The 17,096-nt window shown below is 43.9% G+C and overlaps 1 protein-coding gene across 2 annotated transcripts in view; it reads left to right on the top strand.

Annotated features, from left to right (window-relative positions):
- KATNAL2 (katanin catalytic subunit A1 like 2) overlaps positions 1 to 17,096 on the top strand; it is a 92,417-nt gene that overhangs the window by 59,106 nt on the left and 16,215 nt on the right. For both annotated transcript variants that reach the window (XM_067015986.1, XM_059040993.2), the window contains 8 exons: positions 168 to 285; positions 1,395 to 1,493; positions 3,866 to 3,964; positions 4,174 to 4,251; positions 7,080 to 7,178; positions 9,361 to 9,424; positions 9,621 to 9,739; positions 14,910 to 15,001. In XM_067015986.1, coding sequence (XP_066872087.1) covers positions 168 to 285; positions 1,395 to 1,493; positions 3,866 to 3,964; positions 4,174 to 4,251; positions 7,080 to 7,178; positions 9,361 to 9,424; positions 9,621 to 9,739; positions 14,910 to 15,001 — 768 coding nt within the window. The remainder of the gene's footprint in view (positions 1 to 167; positions 286 to 1,394; positions 1,494 to 3,865; positions 3,965 to 4,173; positions 4,252 to 7,079; positions 7,179 to 9,360; positions 9,425 to 9,620; positions 9,740 to 14,909; positions 15,002 to 17,096) is intronic.

Genomic DNA, 17,096 nt, shown 5'->3' with positions numbered 1-17,096 from the left:
AGACTGAAGAGGGACAGGGCCGGGCTGGGCAGAGTGGGAGGACGGTGCAGACAGACTTGCATCTGCAGATCTTTCCAGAACTCTCTTTAAATGCACTATGCAAGGTGTTTAGTTACCTCAAATTCAGTTAAAAGGACTTCCACCATGGTCTTTGTTCCCTCCTCTAGAGTGATGAGCGACAGTTGTCAAAATCTTCCCAAGATCAGCGAACAGAGGCCACGGTCCAAAACCACGGTGGGGAAGCCAGGGGACACCAAGCCCCTCCACAGGGAGCATCCTAAACAGGTCGGGCCGGCTTTACTCGACGTTGGTAAAATTGCAGGTGGCTGAGAAACAGCCCCAAGAAAAAAGTCACATTTATTTGTTTATTGAGCACAATTTGATTTTGTTAAATTGTAGATTTCCTTCCAGCACACTGGGTTAAAAGGATGGGCAGATTCCCAGGCTTCCTAACGTTTCTTCATCAGGAAGGAGGACTCCTTCCTCCCCACAAGCTTTCCGCTGGTCTGAGTGCTGGGTGACAGGCCTTGAGGGGTGAGTCCTAGGCCCAGTCAGAGCAGGAGGGCCTGGTCCTCACGAAGCACAATCCTCCCGCTTGAGGAAACTAGGTGCCAGCTCTACCTGTCCTGAAGCGTGTCCCTGGGATCCGAAGTGTAGGCCAGTGTAGTCTCGGGTGTGGCTGGGCCTCACAGTCTCCTGCTGGGTTTCTCCAGGGCGCACAGGGTGGGTCACCACCCCAGACCTCCACACTGGACTTTTCTGGGGAAAGAGATGGGTAGCAAGAGGAGAGAGCCCAGCAGGCGGGTGAAATCCATGCCAAGAACCTTCTGGTTTAGGACAAAACATACCAGGTTTCAAAGGAAAGAGAACTAATGGAAATGGTGAAGAGGAATGGAAGAATGCATGTCAAAGTGGTCTGGCGGGATAGAAAGGCATCATCACAAAACTCAGTTGGTCGAAAGGAATCTCTCACCTGCAAGGAGGTTGTGTGGTCCTGGCCATTGCAATCTGGCTCAGGTGGAGGGGAGGGGAAGGGGGGCAGGATGAATCCCGCGGGAGGCTGGCTAACTGCTGCATCTCCAAGCTCAGCCGCCCCTGCCCACAAATACCTCTGGCCCGAGGAGAAAAGACAGGCCAGTGAGTGGGCGTGGGCGAAGGCCCAGCCGTTTCCTCCACCGCTTGTGCTGCTCAGAGCCCGTGGCTTCCTGGGACAGCTCCTCCTGCCTAGCACAGGCAGAGCTTATTCATCTTGTTGGGTCTGCACAGAAGTGGTTGAATCGCACGTGGGAGCCCCCGTTTGCAGAATGGTGGGGGGCGACGGGACGGGCAGCTGCAGCCAGCATCTCGAAGTTGCTTTCCGCAGCTGACTTCTCACTGTCTTCCTCTTTCTCCAGGAGCTTGTCAATCACACTCATAAGGAGAGTGCTGACTTTGGCTTAAGTATATCTGGAGTCAACAAAGGCAGTGGAGAAGCAAACATCCGCCCCCCAAAAGTAAGTGGGACTTGTGAACTGAACACTAAATGGGGGAATTCCCTTTTCTTTTTGAAAATGAACAATTTTAAGTGTTATATTTGTCAAAGAGGAAAGGTAATACGTGATGCTCAAAGGTTGGCTGTGGGGTGAATTGGGAAGGGACTGGCTGAGGATGAGACCCTGAGGTGCTGGTCTGGATCTCCCTCCTGGGTGGATGGACTTGAACGAACGGCCCCATCTCCAAGGGGCTCAGTTTCCCATTTGTAAATTGCTGGGTTTGGAAGAGATGGCTTCTAAGGTTCCTTTCAGCTTAAAAATTCTGTGATGACAGTAACAAAGTGCTCTGCATTATCTAAGGAGTTGTGGCCTCGCACTCATACTTTTTTTTTTTTTTTATTGGAGTATAATTGCTTTACAATGGTGTGTTAGTTTCTGCTTTACAACAAAGTGAATCAGTTATACATATACATATGTTCCCATATCTCTTCCCTCTTGCGTCACCCTCCCTCCCACCCTCCCTATCGCACCCCTCTGGGTGGTCACAAAGCACAGAGGTGATCTCCCTGCTCGCACTCATTCTTTTCTGCCCTGTCAGTAGGAGTTGACTAGCAGTGTTCCTTTCTCCTTGGAGATATGGCTGCAGGCTTGAATGTAATTTCATGTGAACCATGAAACCTCAGTTGATATAAGGTTGATCTTGTCCTCAATAGATATTTACCCCTTTCCTAATGAACCTCATGTCCTGATTCGTTAATAATAGTCTCTCGAACAGAAAAGACCCATATTGGGTAGTTGTAGGCCAAAGGTAGATTAAAATGGGTCAATTGGAAATAAAAAGCAGCATCGACACTAACGTGTTTCTCTTGATTATAACTTTTCACGGTTGAATATCATTGAGTCATCTTTCTTTCTTCGATCGCACGGGACTGCTGACTTACCTCTGGCCAGCTCTTCTCAGGCAAACTAAACTCTGGGTGTGTGTGTTTGGAGGGAAACTGAGAGCATCTCCCTGAAATCAAGGGGAGCCGCTTCATGGGCCAGAACTGGCTCCTTTTAGGGCCTCGATTATATGGGTGATGGTGACACATTCGAATCACTGCTGCCCATGGAGAAATACTTCCCTGCTCACCGTCACTACCTATGTCACTTTTTTGGTCACTTGTGTGCCCAGCAATGCTTCTCTCATGAACATCTCATGTTAATATGAATGGATGTTTCTGATCAGGTCAAGGAAGGGGCTATTTAACCCAGCACTTAACCTTTGAAAGAATGTGGCTATAAATTCTCTTTGCAGCAGAAATGTCCTCAGGGTAAACTGTGGATGGTTTTCTCCCTAGCATTTCATAAGCTAAATGAGGGCCTATCAGGTCAGGGGCCTATCTCCAAAATGGGTCTTTCATTGCCATCTCAGAGCCCCTAGCTTCATGATTCCCAGGCCCCTGTGCAAATTTTGTAGATGTGCTGTTTCCAAAGGCACTCGCTTTGGAGTCAGCCTGCCTAGGTTCAAACCCCAGGTCAGACCTTCCTGGCTGTGAATCTTGGGCAAGTTGTTTAATCTCTCCAAGCCTCATTTCTCTCATCTGTGAAATGGAAATAATCATAGCGCCCACTTCCAAGGTTATGATGAATGGAGTGCCTTAGTGTTACACCCAGCACGTAGTAAACACTCAGTAAATGTTGGCTACTGTTATTGTCTTTTATTTTTTACAGGCATCCTTGCTTTTTCACTCTGCCTCGAGGGGAGACAGAAGGAGTATGGGTAGGGGAGACAGATTATCTGGGTTTGAATCCTGGTCTTAAGTCACTTGTTAGCTGTGTGGCCCTGGGCAGATCATTTAACTTCTCTGGCCTTGCCTCCACATCTGTGAAACTAGGATGCCACTCCCGACTAGCAGAAGTGTTAGAAGGGTTGGAAATAATCCTCACAAGTACCTTGCACACCTGTTTTGTGCCAGGCAGTCTCCTGAATGGTAAATGTACAGTGTAGTCCATAAATGGGAGCTATCAGTATTCTTGTGCCAATGAGGTCTTCCTGTGTGTGGAATGTTTAAAAAGGACGAGACCATACAGGGGAAGTAGACATGTAGGAAGCAGATGGTGTGTCAGGAAATGACAAATGCCTGGGAATTTCATCCAGACCAACTCCATTCTGAAGAATTTCTTTATAACTTGTTTCTTTTTCCTAGAGTGCCCCAACTTGATGAAATCCTCTTGTTCATCATTAGTGCAGTTTCTTTTTGAGGCTTTAAGGTTGTGCTACATACCAAGGCACGTAATGCCTTGACAAACCCAGAGGATTGAGCCAATCTTAATTTAATGAAAATGAGCTATTAAGGTTAGTCTCCCCTCATGTTTTAATAGCCGTTTCAATAACTGTTACTCCCTTTCAGGGCCAAATCATTGACTTCCGAGGGCTGCTCACAGATGCCATAAAAGGAGCAACCAGCGAACTTGGCTTGAACAGCTTCGACTGTAACCCAGACCCTTCAGTAAGTGGCTAAGATGGGACATTCATCTTGCAAACTGCCAAAATCCACAAGAACTTCGGGAATATAATTTTGAGTCCAGAAAAACCTTGAGATCAAGTCAAAGTTCATAGCAACCTGCCACCATTTGTGTCCTGGAGATCCGTGCCCTGTTTTTCTTCCCAAGTGATGAGGTAATATTGTAACGTTAGGCTTTCTGTTCCCATCGTCAGGAACGACTGTTGAAACCTCTGAGTGCATTTATTGGCACGAACAGTGAGATGCGAGAATTGGCAGCCGTGGTGAGCCGGGTAAGATCTGATATTCAATTCACAAATTTACAGAGGTGGATTGGGGCTCCTGGAGCATTGTGGGCTGCTGCTTTTATTAATAACAATAAATATAATTATTTATTTATAAAGTGCCCCCACTTGCAGAGGCACTCATATTGTTTAGAGGTACAATAATGCATGATGAATAAATTCTAGAATCGTAAAATTACAATATAGAAAGCCCACCATCTCACTATAGAGGCCAAGGAAACCCAAAGAGAAAAAGACTTAGAGTGGAAGGGACAGGTGAAAGGGTTTAGAGCCGAGCCAAGACTTAAGGAAAGAAAGCCTCTCAGAGAAGGAAAGAGCATGTCTGCGTCTTGTTTAAACAGTCGAACCCTAGGAATAGAGATGTTGGGAGTCTGATTTCCTAATTGGAAATTTTCATGAAGAAACAGATTAGTAGGAAAGATCTTACCATCCAAACTACTGATTTTTCAAGATTGGCCCCCAGGACCTAAAGACAGTGAAGTCTAATGGTTAACGACACAGGCTGTGGAATAGGTTGGCCTGGATTTGATTCCTAGATCCTCCTCTTTCTAGCTGTGTGACTTTGGGCAAGTTCTTGGGAATAGAATAGATTCCTGAGTTATAGGAGGTTTTTCTAATTTCCAGTGATCTCGTATTTAATGAAAGACTGAAACCTAGACAGGCTCAGAGAGATGTTTAAAATGATGCAAGAACTTTACAGCTGCTCTGAGATCATTTAGGTCCTCCAGGTCTCCTTTCAGCCCAGCATTTGTCCCCTGCACGCCTCTGATATGTCAGGCATGTGCTGGTGGCTGGAAACGCAAGGGTGAACAACTCAACACAGTCCTTGCCCATAAGGGTTTCTCGTCCCACGGGCAAGGTGCACTTTGAGAGCATAACGGATGGGTATTGTTGCGCTAAGGAGTGGGGAAAGTGTTAGGGAAGAAGATACGCAGGAAATAGCCACGTGAAAAAAGAGTAGAAGAGGGTGGGGGCGGCGTTCTGGGCAAAGGTACAGACCTGTGAAATTGTAGCGCTTGTGCAATGCATCTCAGGAGCCAACTGGGACGCAAGGAATGGTGGGAGATGGGCTGGAGAGAGAGACCAGGGTTCCTGCGTGTAAGGGTGCTGTGAACAGGACCCAGGGCTGGAGTCAGTCTGTAGGAGACTGGGAATCTTCGAAAGTCGTCCATCAGGAGAATGGGGCAATCAAATGTACTTTTAGACAGCTTGTTCTAATGACAGTGTGGAAGGCTATCAAAGACATGGAGATAGGAAGACCAGCTCTGAAGTTATTGCCAGTTAGAGGATGGGGGATTGAGCCAGGCTGTGGTAATTAGGATGCGTAAGAGAGCAGAGAAAAATATTTTTATACCCCCAAATCAATAGTCTTGTTAGTGTTTTTGCAAAAGGATACCAGGACTAGTGATAATAAAGTTGTAGAGTAGAAGTGGCCTGAAAGGATTGCATTTGGAACCCTTCCCACAGTACAGTGGGAGGCAGTCATGCAGACCCTGCTTGAATGCTGACAGGCATGGGAGCTCGTCACCTCTTGAGGCAGTCCTGCTGAGTCTTGGGAACTTTTGATTGATATAAGGAGGGACCTCCTACTGAGAACTTAAACAGTACCACGTGGAATTCAATGCCAACTCTAGAAGGCAGGAAATACTGCTATTATCTATGGATGCCTTGAACTCCATGGTAGTTGAATCCCCACTGTGTGCCAGGCTTTTCCTAAGAAAGTGTGGTAATAAGAATGAGTGGGTGGTCCTTTAAAGACAGGGTGGTTCTCCCAAGATTTTGGAAGACTGAAACCTTTGTCGGCTCACCCAGGAATGGATCATACATATTATACACCATGAAAATCACCTGCATAAATAGTTCCTCTAATAAAATTTGTCACTTCTGGTGGAGGGAACTGGGAGGATGGGGGACAGAAGTGGAGGTATAACATCTCACCAGCATTTAAAAAACATGTTTGTATATTTTTGAACCATGTGCGTGTCTTACTTATTTAAAAATTAAATAAATATAAAAGTAGTTTCCAGATTGTTCTGTAGTCACTCAGAATGACTTTGGAAAAGAGGTGGGGTTTGTTTTGTTTTGTTTTGTTTTGTTTTTGGCTGTAGAACTCTAGACATTCAGTTTGCCCAAAACAGCTCCTACTGAGAAAGGCCCCCAGAGTGACTGTTCTGAGCATGTAGCGAAATTGAAGTTTGGAAACTGTAAATTAGTATCAGTAAAAGCTACCTTAATTGATTACCCTCAGTGGTTGCTACAGGGCTCTGCTATGCAAGGGGAAGACTTTCGCTTGGTTGTTGGCTTCCTTGGATTTTGTAGAAGCCATTGCTCCTGATGGAAGTAGGGAGCGATCACTAGGGAAAAAGAGAGATTGGTTCCAGAGGAGTGTTATCTCTTTTAGGCAGCAAATTAAGAAAGTGTTTTCGAGATCAAGGAGCAAGAGAGAGGCCAGGCAACGGCTAGGAACTATGTTTTGGAGTAAAAGCTAACGTAATTTGTAGGCATATTCTGTAGCTTCTTTGATTACGGTTGTAAATCAGCATGGTTTGCTAGAAGATTTTTTTTTTTTTACCCTAAAAGTACCATATTATATCAGCAATGTCTTCTTCAGGGAAAATCACTGAATATTTTCATGACATCCCTTTGGTGAACTAGCCTCAAATTACAATGTGTATATACACATGTATCTAATATGAAAAGTGTTTATCACAGGCACTTTATATCCTATTGTAAGTCAGTATTCTGCTGCTCCAGTGTTTATTACAGCTGTGGAGGAGAACATTAGTTTTAACAAAATGATCAAATGTGCATTGCAGGACATTTATCTCCATAATCCAGACATAAAGTGGAATGACATTATTGGACTCGATGCCGCCAAGCGGTTAGTCAAAGAAGCTGTTGTGTATCCTATAAGGGTAAGGATGGGAAGGAAGCCTCTTGGGAGATATTTCTGTTCATTATCCATTGGACAAGCTATATGTCACATACCCGTCAGGAAGAGAACGACAGGGTGATTTTCTGTCCACAAGTTAACTTTTTGCCTGTGTCACACTGTTTTGTCAACACTGGAGCACCAAGGCTCAGTCCATTCTAGGCAGTTTGAAATCATGTTACAAATTGGTTGAAGGCAGGTGTCTGCTCTAAGAGGTAATTTGAGATCTAAGACTCTATAGTATATATGATTTGTCAGTTACTTATAGGTTCAAATCAGCCTGCCTTCCTGAAAATATACTTCTTATAGTGGAAATACCTGCCATAAGAGAGAGCATCTGACTTTGCATAGATCTTCCCCCTGCCCCAGCACCCCCATCACTGGGGGCTTTGCTTTCAGCTGGTTGTAAAGACTAGACAGCCCCTTCCAGGGCACTGGCCAGGAGAGCCACAGGGCTGTGCTCAGCTTATTATTGACGCATTTTTGTGCAGAGTGGCTCACTAAATAGGAAGAAAAATAGAAAAACAAGACTCTTCATGTTTGGTTTACAACAGTGGTCAGTGTACCACATGGCTTTTGCTGTAGAGCAGACCACCCCAACACTTAGTGCCTTAGAATGACAATCGTTTATTTGTTTGCAGTTCTGTGGGTGGGCTTAGCTGGGCCGGCTTGGCTCTTTTCCACGTGATGTTGGTTGGGCTCACTCACATGTCTGGGGCATCGGCCAGGGTGGCCGGGAAAGATGTGAAAGCTGTGAAAGCTGGGATCACCAGGGCAGCTGAGGCCTCTCTCTGCCTCTCGTCCTCTGGCAGGAGAGCCCAAGTCTTGCTCACGTGGTGCAGAGTTCCCAGACAGAAGCAAGAAAGGGCAGGGCCCACTCCGTGAGCCTTTCCCGTGTCTCTTCTTCTATTCCGTATATTTGCTCATCTCTATTTTCAAGTCTCTTCTATTTGCTAATGTCCCACTGGCCAAATTCACAAGGCCAAATCCAGATTCAAGTGATAGACAAATAGCCTCTGCCTCTTGGTGGAAGAAGCTGCAAATAATTTGTGGCCATTTTTTGTAATCTCCTGCAGTTAGGATTACAGATTTACTTTATTGAATAACCTATTTATTCTTACCACTGGGCCCTTGCAGCCCCTGATTTTTGGATGCTTCTTTTCGAATGGGACAAAATCAGTAAATTTGGACTGTCTTCCCTTTCTTCCTTCCTGTGTTCAGACGTGGGGGTAAGAAATATACAGGTGTTCAGAATTAGTAGAAATGTATTTCTTCCCTATTTCCTCTGAGTGCCTCTATTGTACAAGACTTCTTGTACGAAAGAATAGAACTTCCCAATCAGATTCTCTGGTTGTGTTATTTCCACGGTATTAGAAGTTCCACATGATGTCAACATTTTGACATTAGCATCAGCAAGAAACTAATAGCTAGTTATAATTTTACTATTATTTTTCCTTCTCCTTGGTTCTCTACCAACTCCAGATGGCTTGAGTTTGAACTAATGGGAGAGGCTCACTGAAAGTCCACGCATGTCCTTTTGGGAGTCAGTGTCTCATAATGTCTTCTGCATTGAATGTTCGCAACTTCCAAATCAGGCTTCACCATAGCTTTGAGCTTTATTCACATACACTTTTGTATGTTGGTTCTAGTGTGTATCTTAAAGAGCATACCTGCTTCACAACATTCAAAACATTGCCAGATGCTCTGCATGTGTATCGAACTCTGGGGGAAATGATGTTATGCATGTGAGAAATGACTATTGAAACAGAGAGGAAAGTACCTACATATGCATTTCTCCTCCTTAAAATAACTGCTCTTTTAAAAGGTGACAGAAATTAAGCCATGCATCCTATCAAGTGTGAAAGTAAGATTGGGATAAGTGGGATAAGTAATATATATATATATATATATATATATATATATATATAGAGAGAGAGAGAGAGAGAGAGAGAGAGAGAGAGAGAGAGAGAGAGAGAGAGAGAGAGAGAGAGAGAGAGGGAGAGAGGTGGGGGGGGGAGGGGGGAGGAGAAAGCCAGCCTTATAAAAAGGAGGGCCTGAAGCAGAGTTGCGTGTGTTTCACCCTAGCAACCCTAGCTTGCCTGAGCTCAGGGCGTGCAGGCTGACGTCCAGGTACTAAACCTCATCCTTGTTCCTTGTTCCTATAGTACCCACAGCTGTTTACAGGAATCCTTTCGCCCTGGAAAGGACTGCTGCTCTACGGACCTCCAGGTAAAGGGCTTTCTGTTTTGGCCTTGGCATGAAGCGTGTGTGCAGAGGATGAGTTGCCCCATCTGTCCTTACTTCAGGGCTGGGGCAGTGCTTGCTGAGTAACCACCTCCTGTTTTGCTTGTGTGACTGCCTTCTGTCTGCAGGCAGAGGAATGGAGTTCGAGGGCCGCTCATATTTTACCCACATGTGATTCTAGGTACAGGAAAGACTCTGCTGGCCAAAGCTGTGGCTACGGAATGCAAAACAACCTTCTTTAATATTTCTGCATCTACCATCGTAAGCAAATGGAGAGGGGATTCAGAAAAACTTGTTCGGGTAGGGATTCTTGATTTTGGTTTTTTAGAATAAGTTCCAGCAAAATACTGTGGTACAAAATGAGGTTATATCTTATTTGTTTTAAGTGATTTGTATGTTCAGATTTATCCTGGATCTTAATTACCAAAAACCTGGGAGGTAGATTGACTGCTATATGTGGCTATCAGTCACGCCCCTATCAGCAAACATGGTCTCCCTTCCTTTGGAAGTTTGACCAACAGCCCTTTTTCGATTCACGCGACTTGGGAATAGAAGCTGGAAAAAATTGTCTCTGAAGTGGCCTAGTTTTTCTTCATTCAAGAAGCATTTATTATTAAGCATGTGCAGTATATTTAGTTAACATTTACTGAGAGGCTACTACGGTATGCTAGTCCCTATACTAGATACTCTAAGGAAGAATCAAGAAACTTAAAACTTAATTATTCTTTCAGGTGCTCTGAGCAACTTTCCTTCGCAGAGCCCATAGCCTGTAGGGACTTTGTTCTTCCCTTAAGAGATTGTTTCCATCTTTACAATATCTCATTCATAGTATATGGTATATTTAATATTATAAAATTTTACTATATCTTCCAGTCACCTTATGAGAACACTTGTTTTTTGATTTATGCCTCAATGTAAGGAGGGTGCTGCTCAGAAATCCTGTTAAACTGTTGCACTCTGTAGGGTGACTGATAAGTAATCAATACAAAGTGCATATAAATATGATATATTTTCTGAAAAGAAATTACTCTCAAATATTATGCTTAAATTATATTACTTTGGATAGACTTATTTTCAAAATATTGTGGCTTATTTGGAAGTGATAATAAAATATTTTTAAAGGATTGAGGTACCTAAAATAACCTATTACTTATTACTTTGTGATTGTTCTCAAGTTACTTCAAATGTGTAAGTTTTTATAAATTCTTATCACCCCTACCAGATTGTAATTCATGGAAATCTATGTTGACATCTTCTATGTCATTCACTGTTCTTCATCTTGAGTCTAACTCAGTGCCAGACAGGGTTTAAATTTAGCTGCTCCTAAATGTATGGGTTCCATGTGATTCTAGTTAGCTAGATTTCAAATAGCTTACATCCAACAAACTAGAATTCTTATCAGCCTGAAGACTTTTTTCTTTAACATTCCATTTCTGTGTGATGAGGAACAACAAAACTTACAAGGTGGCCCCAGAATCAGTTTAGATTCATCTCCTGTTATGAAAAGTGGCATTTTGAACTATGAGCACAAAGCACTGCAAGGTGCTTGGAGGAAGATTCCCTGGACAAGACTCACCCAGGCAAAGAAGAAATGCAGATGTTTAATGAATATTCTTAACAAAGATTTCAACTAAATGGACTTTCTTGTTTAATGTTGAATAGCCAGAAAAGTCATTTAACTAGAATGCTCCATTCTGTGTGAGCATTTTAGTTAACTCCAGTTTTCCTCTGCTTCAGTATTGTTTTGTTAGACTTCTAAGAGTTAGGAAATGATTCCGCCCCCAATTTTTTCCCCTTCCTTTACCATACATTTAAAAAGTAGCCTTTCAGGGACTTCCCTGGTGGCGCAGTGGTTAAGAATCCGCCTGCCAATGCAGGGGACACAGGTTCAATCCCTGGCCCAGAAGGATCCCACATGCTGCAGAGCCACTAAGCCCATGCACCACAACTATTGAGCCTGTGCTCTGGAGCCCACGAGCCACAGCTACTCAGCCCACGTACCACAACTACTGAAGCCCGCGCACCTAGAGCCCCTGCTCTGCAACAAGAGAAGCCACTGCAATGAGGAGCCCCTGGAAGAGTAGCCCCCACTCGCCACAACTAGAGAAAGCCAGAAAGCCCAGGTGCAGCAACAAAGAGCTAATGCAGCCAAAAAAAAACCAGTAATCTTTCTGAAAAAAAGAGTAAAAAGGACCCCTGAGCCCTCTCCCCGGAGGAAACTACTACAATTGCTTTCCAGAACATTTATTTATATCTACATTAACATCAACAACTGTATCTCGATCTCCCTCCTTTTAAGATACAGGTAGGAACATAGCACACATACTCTTCTGCACCTTGTGGGTTTTTTCACACTTAACAATGTAACTTGGATATTGTTCCACACTATTATAGATAGACAGAACATGTTTTTAATATGTCTGCATGACATTTCATTGCATGGTTGTACCAAAACGTGTTTAACCAATCTTTTCTTAATACACATTTAGGTTGTTTCCAGTCTCTTGCTATTATGAAAAAAGCTACAGTGAAGAGTCTTTCTATACACATATCTTTGCATATAGTGTAGTGTAGGACAATTTCTTAGAAGTAGAGTTGCTGGGTCAGAAGGAAAGAAAACCACTGATTGCCAAATTCTCTGCCAACAGGGTTGTACCAGTTTACATTCCCATCAGTGGTGTGTGTGTTTGCTTCCTCACACCCTGGCCAACACCATGTAGTACCCAAATTTAAAAACCTTTGCCAGTCTGATAGTGAAAGTAATATTTAAGTGCTCAAGCATGCATTTCGTTCATTCTGAATGAATTTGAGCATCTTTCTATAGGTTTAGAAGATATTCATATTTCTTATTTTCTATGAAATACATTTTTTGGATATTAAAAAATAATTCAAAAGGAAAACAGGACTTCCCTGGTGGCGCAGTGGTTAAGATTCGGCCTGCCAATGCAGGGGACACGGGTTCGAGCCCTGGTCCAGGAAGATCCCATATGCTGTGGAGCAACTAGGCCCGTGCGCCGCAACTACTGAGCCTGCGTGCTAGAGCTCATGAGCCACAACTACTGAGCCTGCGTGCTGCAACTACTGAAGCCCATGAGTCTAGAGCCCGTGCTCTGCAACAAGAGAAGCCACCGCAGGGAGAAGCCCTCGCACCACAACGAAGAGTAGCCCCTGCTTGCCTCAACCAGAGAAAGCCGGCGTGCAGCAATGAAGACCCAACACAGCCAAAAATAAATAAATAAAGTAATAAATTAATTTTTAAAAAAAGGGAAACAGATAACTCTGCTAATGCTAATCTGGAAGGATCTTATCTTCTGTCCTTTCAGAAATTACTCTTGTTTTCTGAGCTCCTGGAAAACCTTGGTCATGCTGTCAAGATTCTTACAGTGAAGCTTTCAGATAAATAAAGCCCTTCAAGGCCTTCCCCTAAATGAGAGATGCTTTCCTACCATTTGCTTCTCTTTCTATTCCAATTAAAGAGTTATTTATAGGGAACCCTTCGGTTACGTTTCTCCCTCCCTGCCTAATGTTCATGTCTCTTAGGAGTGGATGCTATCGAGTAGCTGAGTGGTCTCTTTAGCAAATGCACACACCTGTTGTTACTTACATCTTTCAACATTCCACCCTCCCCCAGTTGTGTGATTTAACTTCCTCCAAGAACTTTTGAAAATTTTAGACTAATGCTTCCCAAGCACTTACCCGGGATTCTATATATTCTCTGGCAGTGGAAGGGCAGTGGCGAGGTCCACGTGGAGACATAGGCTCCAGATGTGGTTCTCCCTCCAGCAGGATGTTTGGTCTTATCGAGGCTGTTGGTCTCTCTGCACTTTGGGGAGCTCCTTAAAAACGTGTAAAAGTGTTCTAATGTGCCATTTTTCATTGGGTAGATTGCTGCTGATTTAATCATCCTTAATACCAGGTATATTTGAGCTTTTCTTTTTGTGACAGGAAGACAGATTACCTGCTGCTAATGAGTTGGTCTCTGTTGTGTCTAAAATACGTTTGTGATGAGTGTCCCGGCATTGACACTGTTCTCTTAAGCTCACTGGGCTGAGCCAGTTGTCTTGGCTGAATGAAATAGGATTCTGTGAAAGGAAAACACTTGCGCATGAGCATGGAGGGACCACACACACACAAGCAGCGGTGAAGGTGAGGAGTTTCCCATTCAGTGACAGGGAAGCCTGTAAGGGACGACCTGCTACTACTATGAAAACCACAATCTGGCCTTTTCTGAGCCCTTCCCCTCTTATTTATTCTGTGATGCTTTGCTAGTGCTAAGTGACACAGAGAATAAATCTCCTATGCCTATTAAAGAACATCTGTCCTTTTCTAAATCTCTAATGCTTTCTCTGATCAACCAGGGAAGAATTGTATATGGTGCTCAAGAGTTTAGTTTCAGGATTTTTTTTAAAAAGGTATAGTTTTTTATATTCTTTTCATCACCACCACATCTCCCTTTAGAGCTTTCGATTTTGTTGTTATGGCTGTTCTTTTGCTGGTTGCTTTCCTGTTCTTATTCAGTCTATAATATTTTATTCCGGAATGGAACATTTTATTCAATTGGGAATTGCCTTCAAGTACCTGAGCCTACCGAACAGCTGTGTTGGGGGCCCCGTGGAGTAATTTGGGGAGCAGAAAGGGCAAAATTCTTCGGCCTTGTTGCCCATGACTGGAACTCTATCCTTTCTCTGCAGTTCTTCCTTCTGAGAATAACCTTCTTATTGTCTCTAAGTGGTAAGGGAAAAAAATTATTGACTGATTTTACGTATTCCAAGGCTTTTGTGTCCATGTGGAACATGTTATTGGCAGGGGGTCTCAAGGGTTAACTAACAAATTAGCTAACAAACTAACTAACAAAGCTCAGGAACTGAGTTTTATCTTAAGCTCTCCCATTTGTGATTAGTAACTTAAAAAAATAAATTTATTTATTTTTATTTATTTATTTTTGGCTGTGTTGGGTCTTTGTTGCTGTGTGTGGGCTTTCTCTAGCTGTGGAGAAAGGGGGCTACTTTTCATTGCAGCACGTGGGCTTCTCATGCTTCAGTAGTTGTGGCACGCGGGCTCAGTAGTTGTGGCTCGTGAGCTCTAGAGCGTAGGCTCAGTAGTTGTGGCGCATGGGCTTAGTTGCTCCATGGCATGTTGGATCTTCCTGGACCAGGGATCGAACCTGTGTCCCCCTGCATTGGCAGGCGGATTCTTAAGCACTGCACCACCAGGGAAATCCTATGATTAATAACCTTGAGCTAACTACTTATTCTCTCTGGCTCTAATTTTACCAAGTAATAAAGGAAATAATTGGACCATGGGGTAGTGCTAGGGAGAAGTAACTGTAACGATTATAAAGTTATTGTGAAGTAACAAAGTGAAGCATAAATGCTTAATATTACAGCTATCCTAAGCTTTTAATCTCTGGGAGCATCTGAGAACTTAAAGTATATGAATTTGAACAAGTGGTTGCTTTTCTTCCACCCAGGTGTTATTTGAACTTGCGCGCTATCACGCCCCCTCCACCATCTTCCTGGACGAGCTGGAGTCAGTGATGAGTCAGAGAGGCACGGCTCCTGGGTAACAGACAGGGTTTTTTTTTGGTCATCACTTCTCCCCTCTTGTAAGTGTGTTTGACGGTCGGAAGCCCATCGACATTTACCAGCAGAATGAGCCTATTAATAAGCCCACAGATTTTCTGCAGACACACGGAAAAGGTCTTTAAATTAGATCCTGTTAACTGAATAGCTGATTTAAGTGGTTTTTATAACGGGAGGAAATGTCATCCTCCCTTCCCCCTTCCCCACAGAGTGGATTTCAGGCCTGAAGATCACCCAGCCTCTGATCCCAGGCTGCCATAACCATCCTGCTGGCTCAAAATAGCCACCTGTGAACACCTCCCCTGGAGCCAGAGGGGCTGCCTGTGGGGAACGGGGCTGCCAAGGGCTAAGCCCTGAGAGGCAGCCCTGGACAAGGCGTGTGAGGCCAGGGAAGCCGCCACTTCTCTGTGACACCAGACTGTGGCTCAGCTGGACTGATTTTAAATATGTCACATATGTTATCTCTAAAGATTAAGTGTCCACTAGTGTCCCCAGCAGGCAGAACACATCTCAGACTGTAATGAGGTTGTGTGTGTGTGTGTGTGTGTGTGTGTTTGTGTGTGTTTTAAGAACACCTTTGTGTCTTCATCAGAGGTGTTTTTCTTTGAAACTTTTTACTAAACTTGGTATCCCTGGCTTGAAAAAACAGCTCTCAGGGAAAACTCAACACACCTGCATTCATTGATGGCCTCTAATGGTCTATCATCAAGGCAGAACTAATATTAATAAAAAGTAAACAATTATCTTGTTGGAAGTATAAATAGAATATAATTTATGAAATTTTACTTATTAAAAACCATTTTCCCAGCAGAGAAAAGCAATCATCAATATGCATCCAAGATGCATGGGATTCATGTCGTTGACTGAAATGCAGCTGTTTCTATGGCTTCATGGGTGCTGGCCAGCCCCAGGCTGGGCGCTCTGCCTCTCCAAAGGGGGCCTGGCGGGAACAGGCAACTGCACGGGGGCCTGGCTGGGAGCCCACCAGGCCGCCCTAGTGGTCACTTCCTCTGCAAAGCCCTGTGCTCCTGGCCTGCCTTACTGCAGTGACGCTCGCCCTTACGTGCACTCTTGCCCATCTCCTTCCCCAGGGCCCTCCACAGCTTTGATTGAGCTACTTGGGAAACTTCATCTACCAGCCTCGAGCATGTCAGTTTCCTTGTCTGGAAGTTAGAGTCTTCAGAGGATAAGGGAAATAGGGCAGGTGCTCTGAAGACTTTGGGGGTCATATTATGTTAATAGTAATTATGTGTAAATGCTAGATAAATATATGACGATATTTATATTTCCTCTTAGATAGAAAGGGTCACAGTTCCTAAAAAACCTGTAAGCCTAATTGGGGCTGCCACCGTATACAGGCAGAGATGAGAAGCTGAATGTCGTGTTGTGCTAGAAAGGCACTTTTTTGTCCTTTTAACTTGATCTACATGAGAGCCTGCTGGAGCTGGTCAGGACTTTGAGCCAGTTTCGATTGTGCACGTCTTATGGTGTAGTGATCTCTTTCTTGGCGGGAGGGTCTCAGCAGTGGGGGTGGTCCGGAGGATGAATTTGCACAGAAAACTGCCTCTGATCTGCTGTGCAAAGAAAGCCTAGTTGCCGTGTCATTATCTTGTCTCTTATTAGAAGAGAATGAAACATTGTGTTGTAGTTCATTTCTTCTCGGACAGTTTATGTCCATACATTATACGAAAAGAAATAGTGTGTGTAAAATACTTTCATGCCTGCTATATAAATGAAAAGGATTATTCTCAATGAAGCCATTTTTTTAAAAGGGTAAATGATACGGCAGGTCGACACAGCCGGGCTGCCTTTTTTAATCTACTAGTGCCACTGTCTCCCCTTCGGTTATTTTCTGGTTCATTGCCAACCGTTGGTTTTCTTTTCAATATCATCATTATATTCATTTACTTCCTTTCTGTTACTGGTTGAAAGTAGTACCAATTGCTTCTTTTCTCCAACCCTGGGATGAGTAGCTCCTGAGAATGCGGCAGGGAAGGGGTTAGTTGTCAGAAGGGAACCCGGTCTGCCATCACTGAGTCCTTGCTATGAGTGTCACTCTGGTCATGGAAGCAAAG

This window comes from Kogia breviceps, chromosome 15, assembly GCF_026419965.1.
Source record: "Kogia breviceps isolate mKogBre1 chromosome 15, mKogBre1 haplotype 1, whole genome shotgun sequence".
Lineage (NCBI taxonomy): Eukaryota > Metazoa > Chordata > Mammalia > Artiodactyla > Physeteridae > Kogia > Kogia breviceps.
Note: the sequence above shows the minus strand (reverse complement) of the source record. Positions and strands in the feature narration are given on the sequence as shown.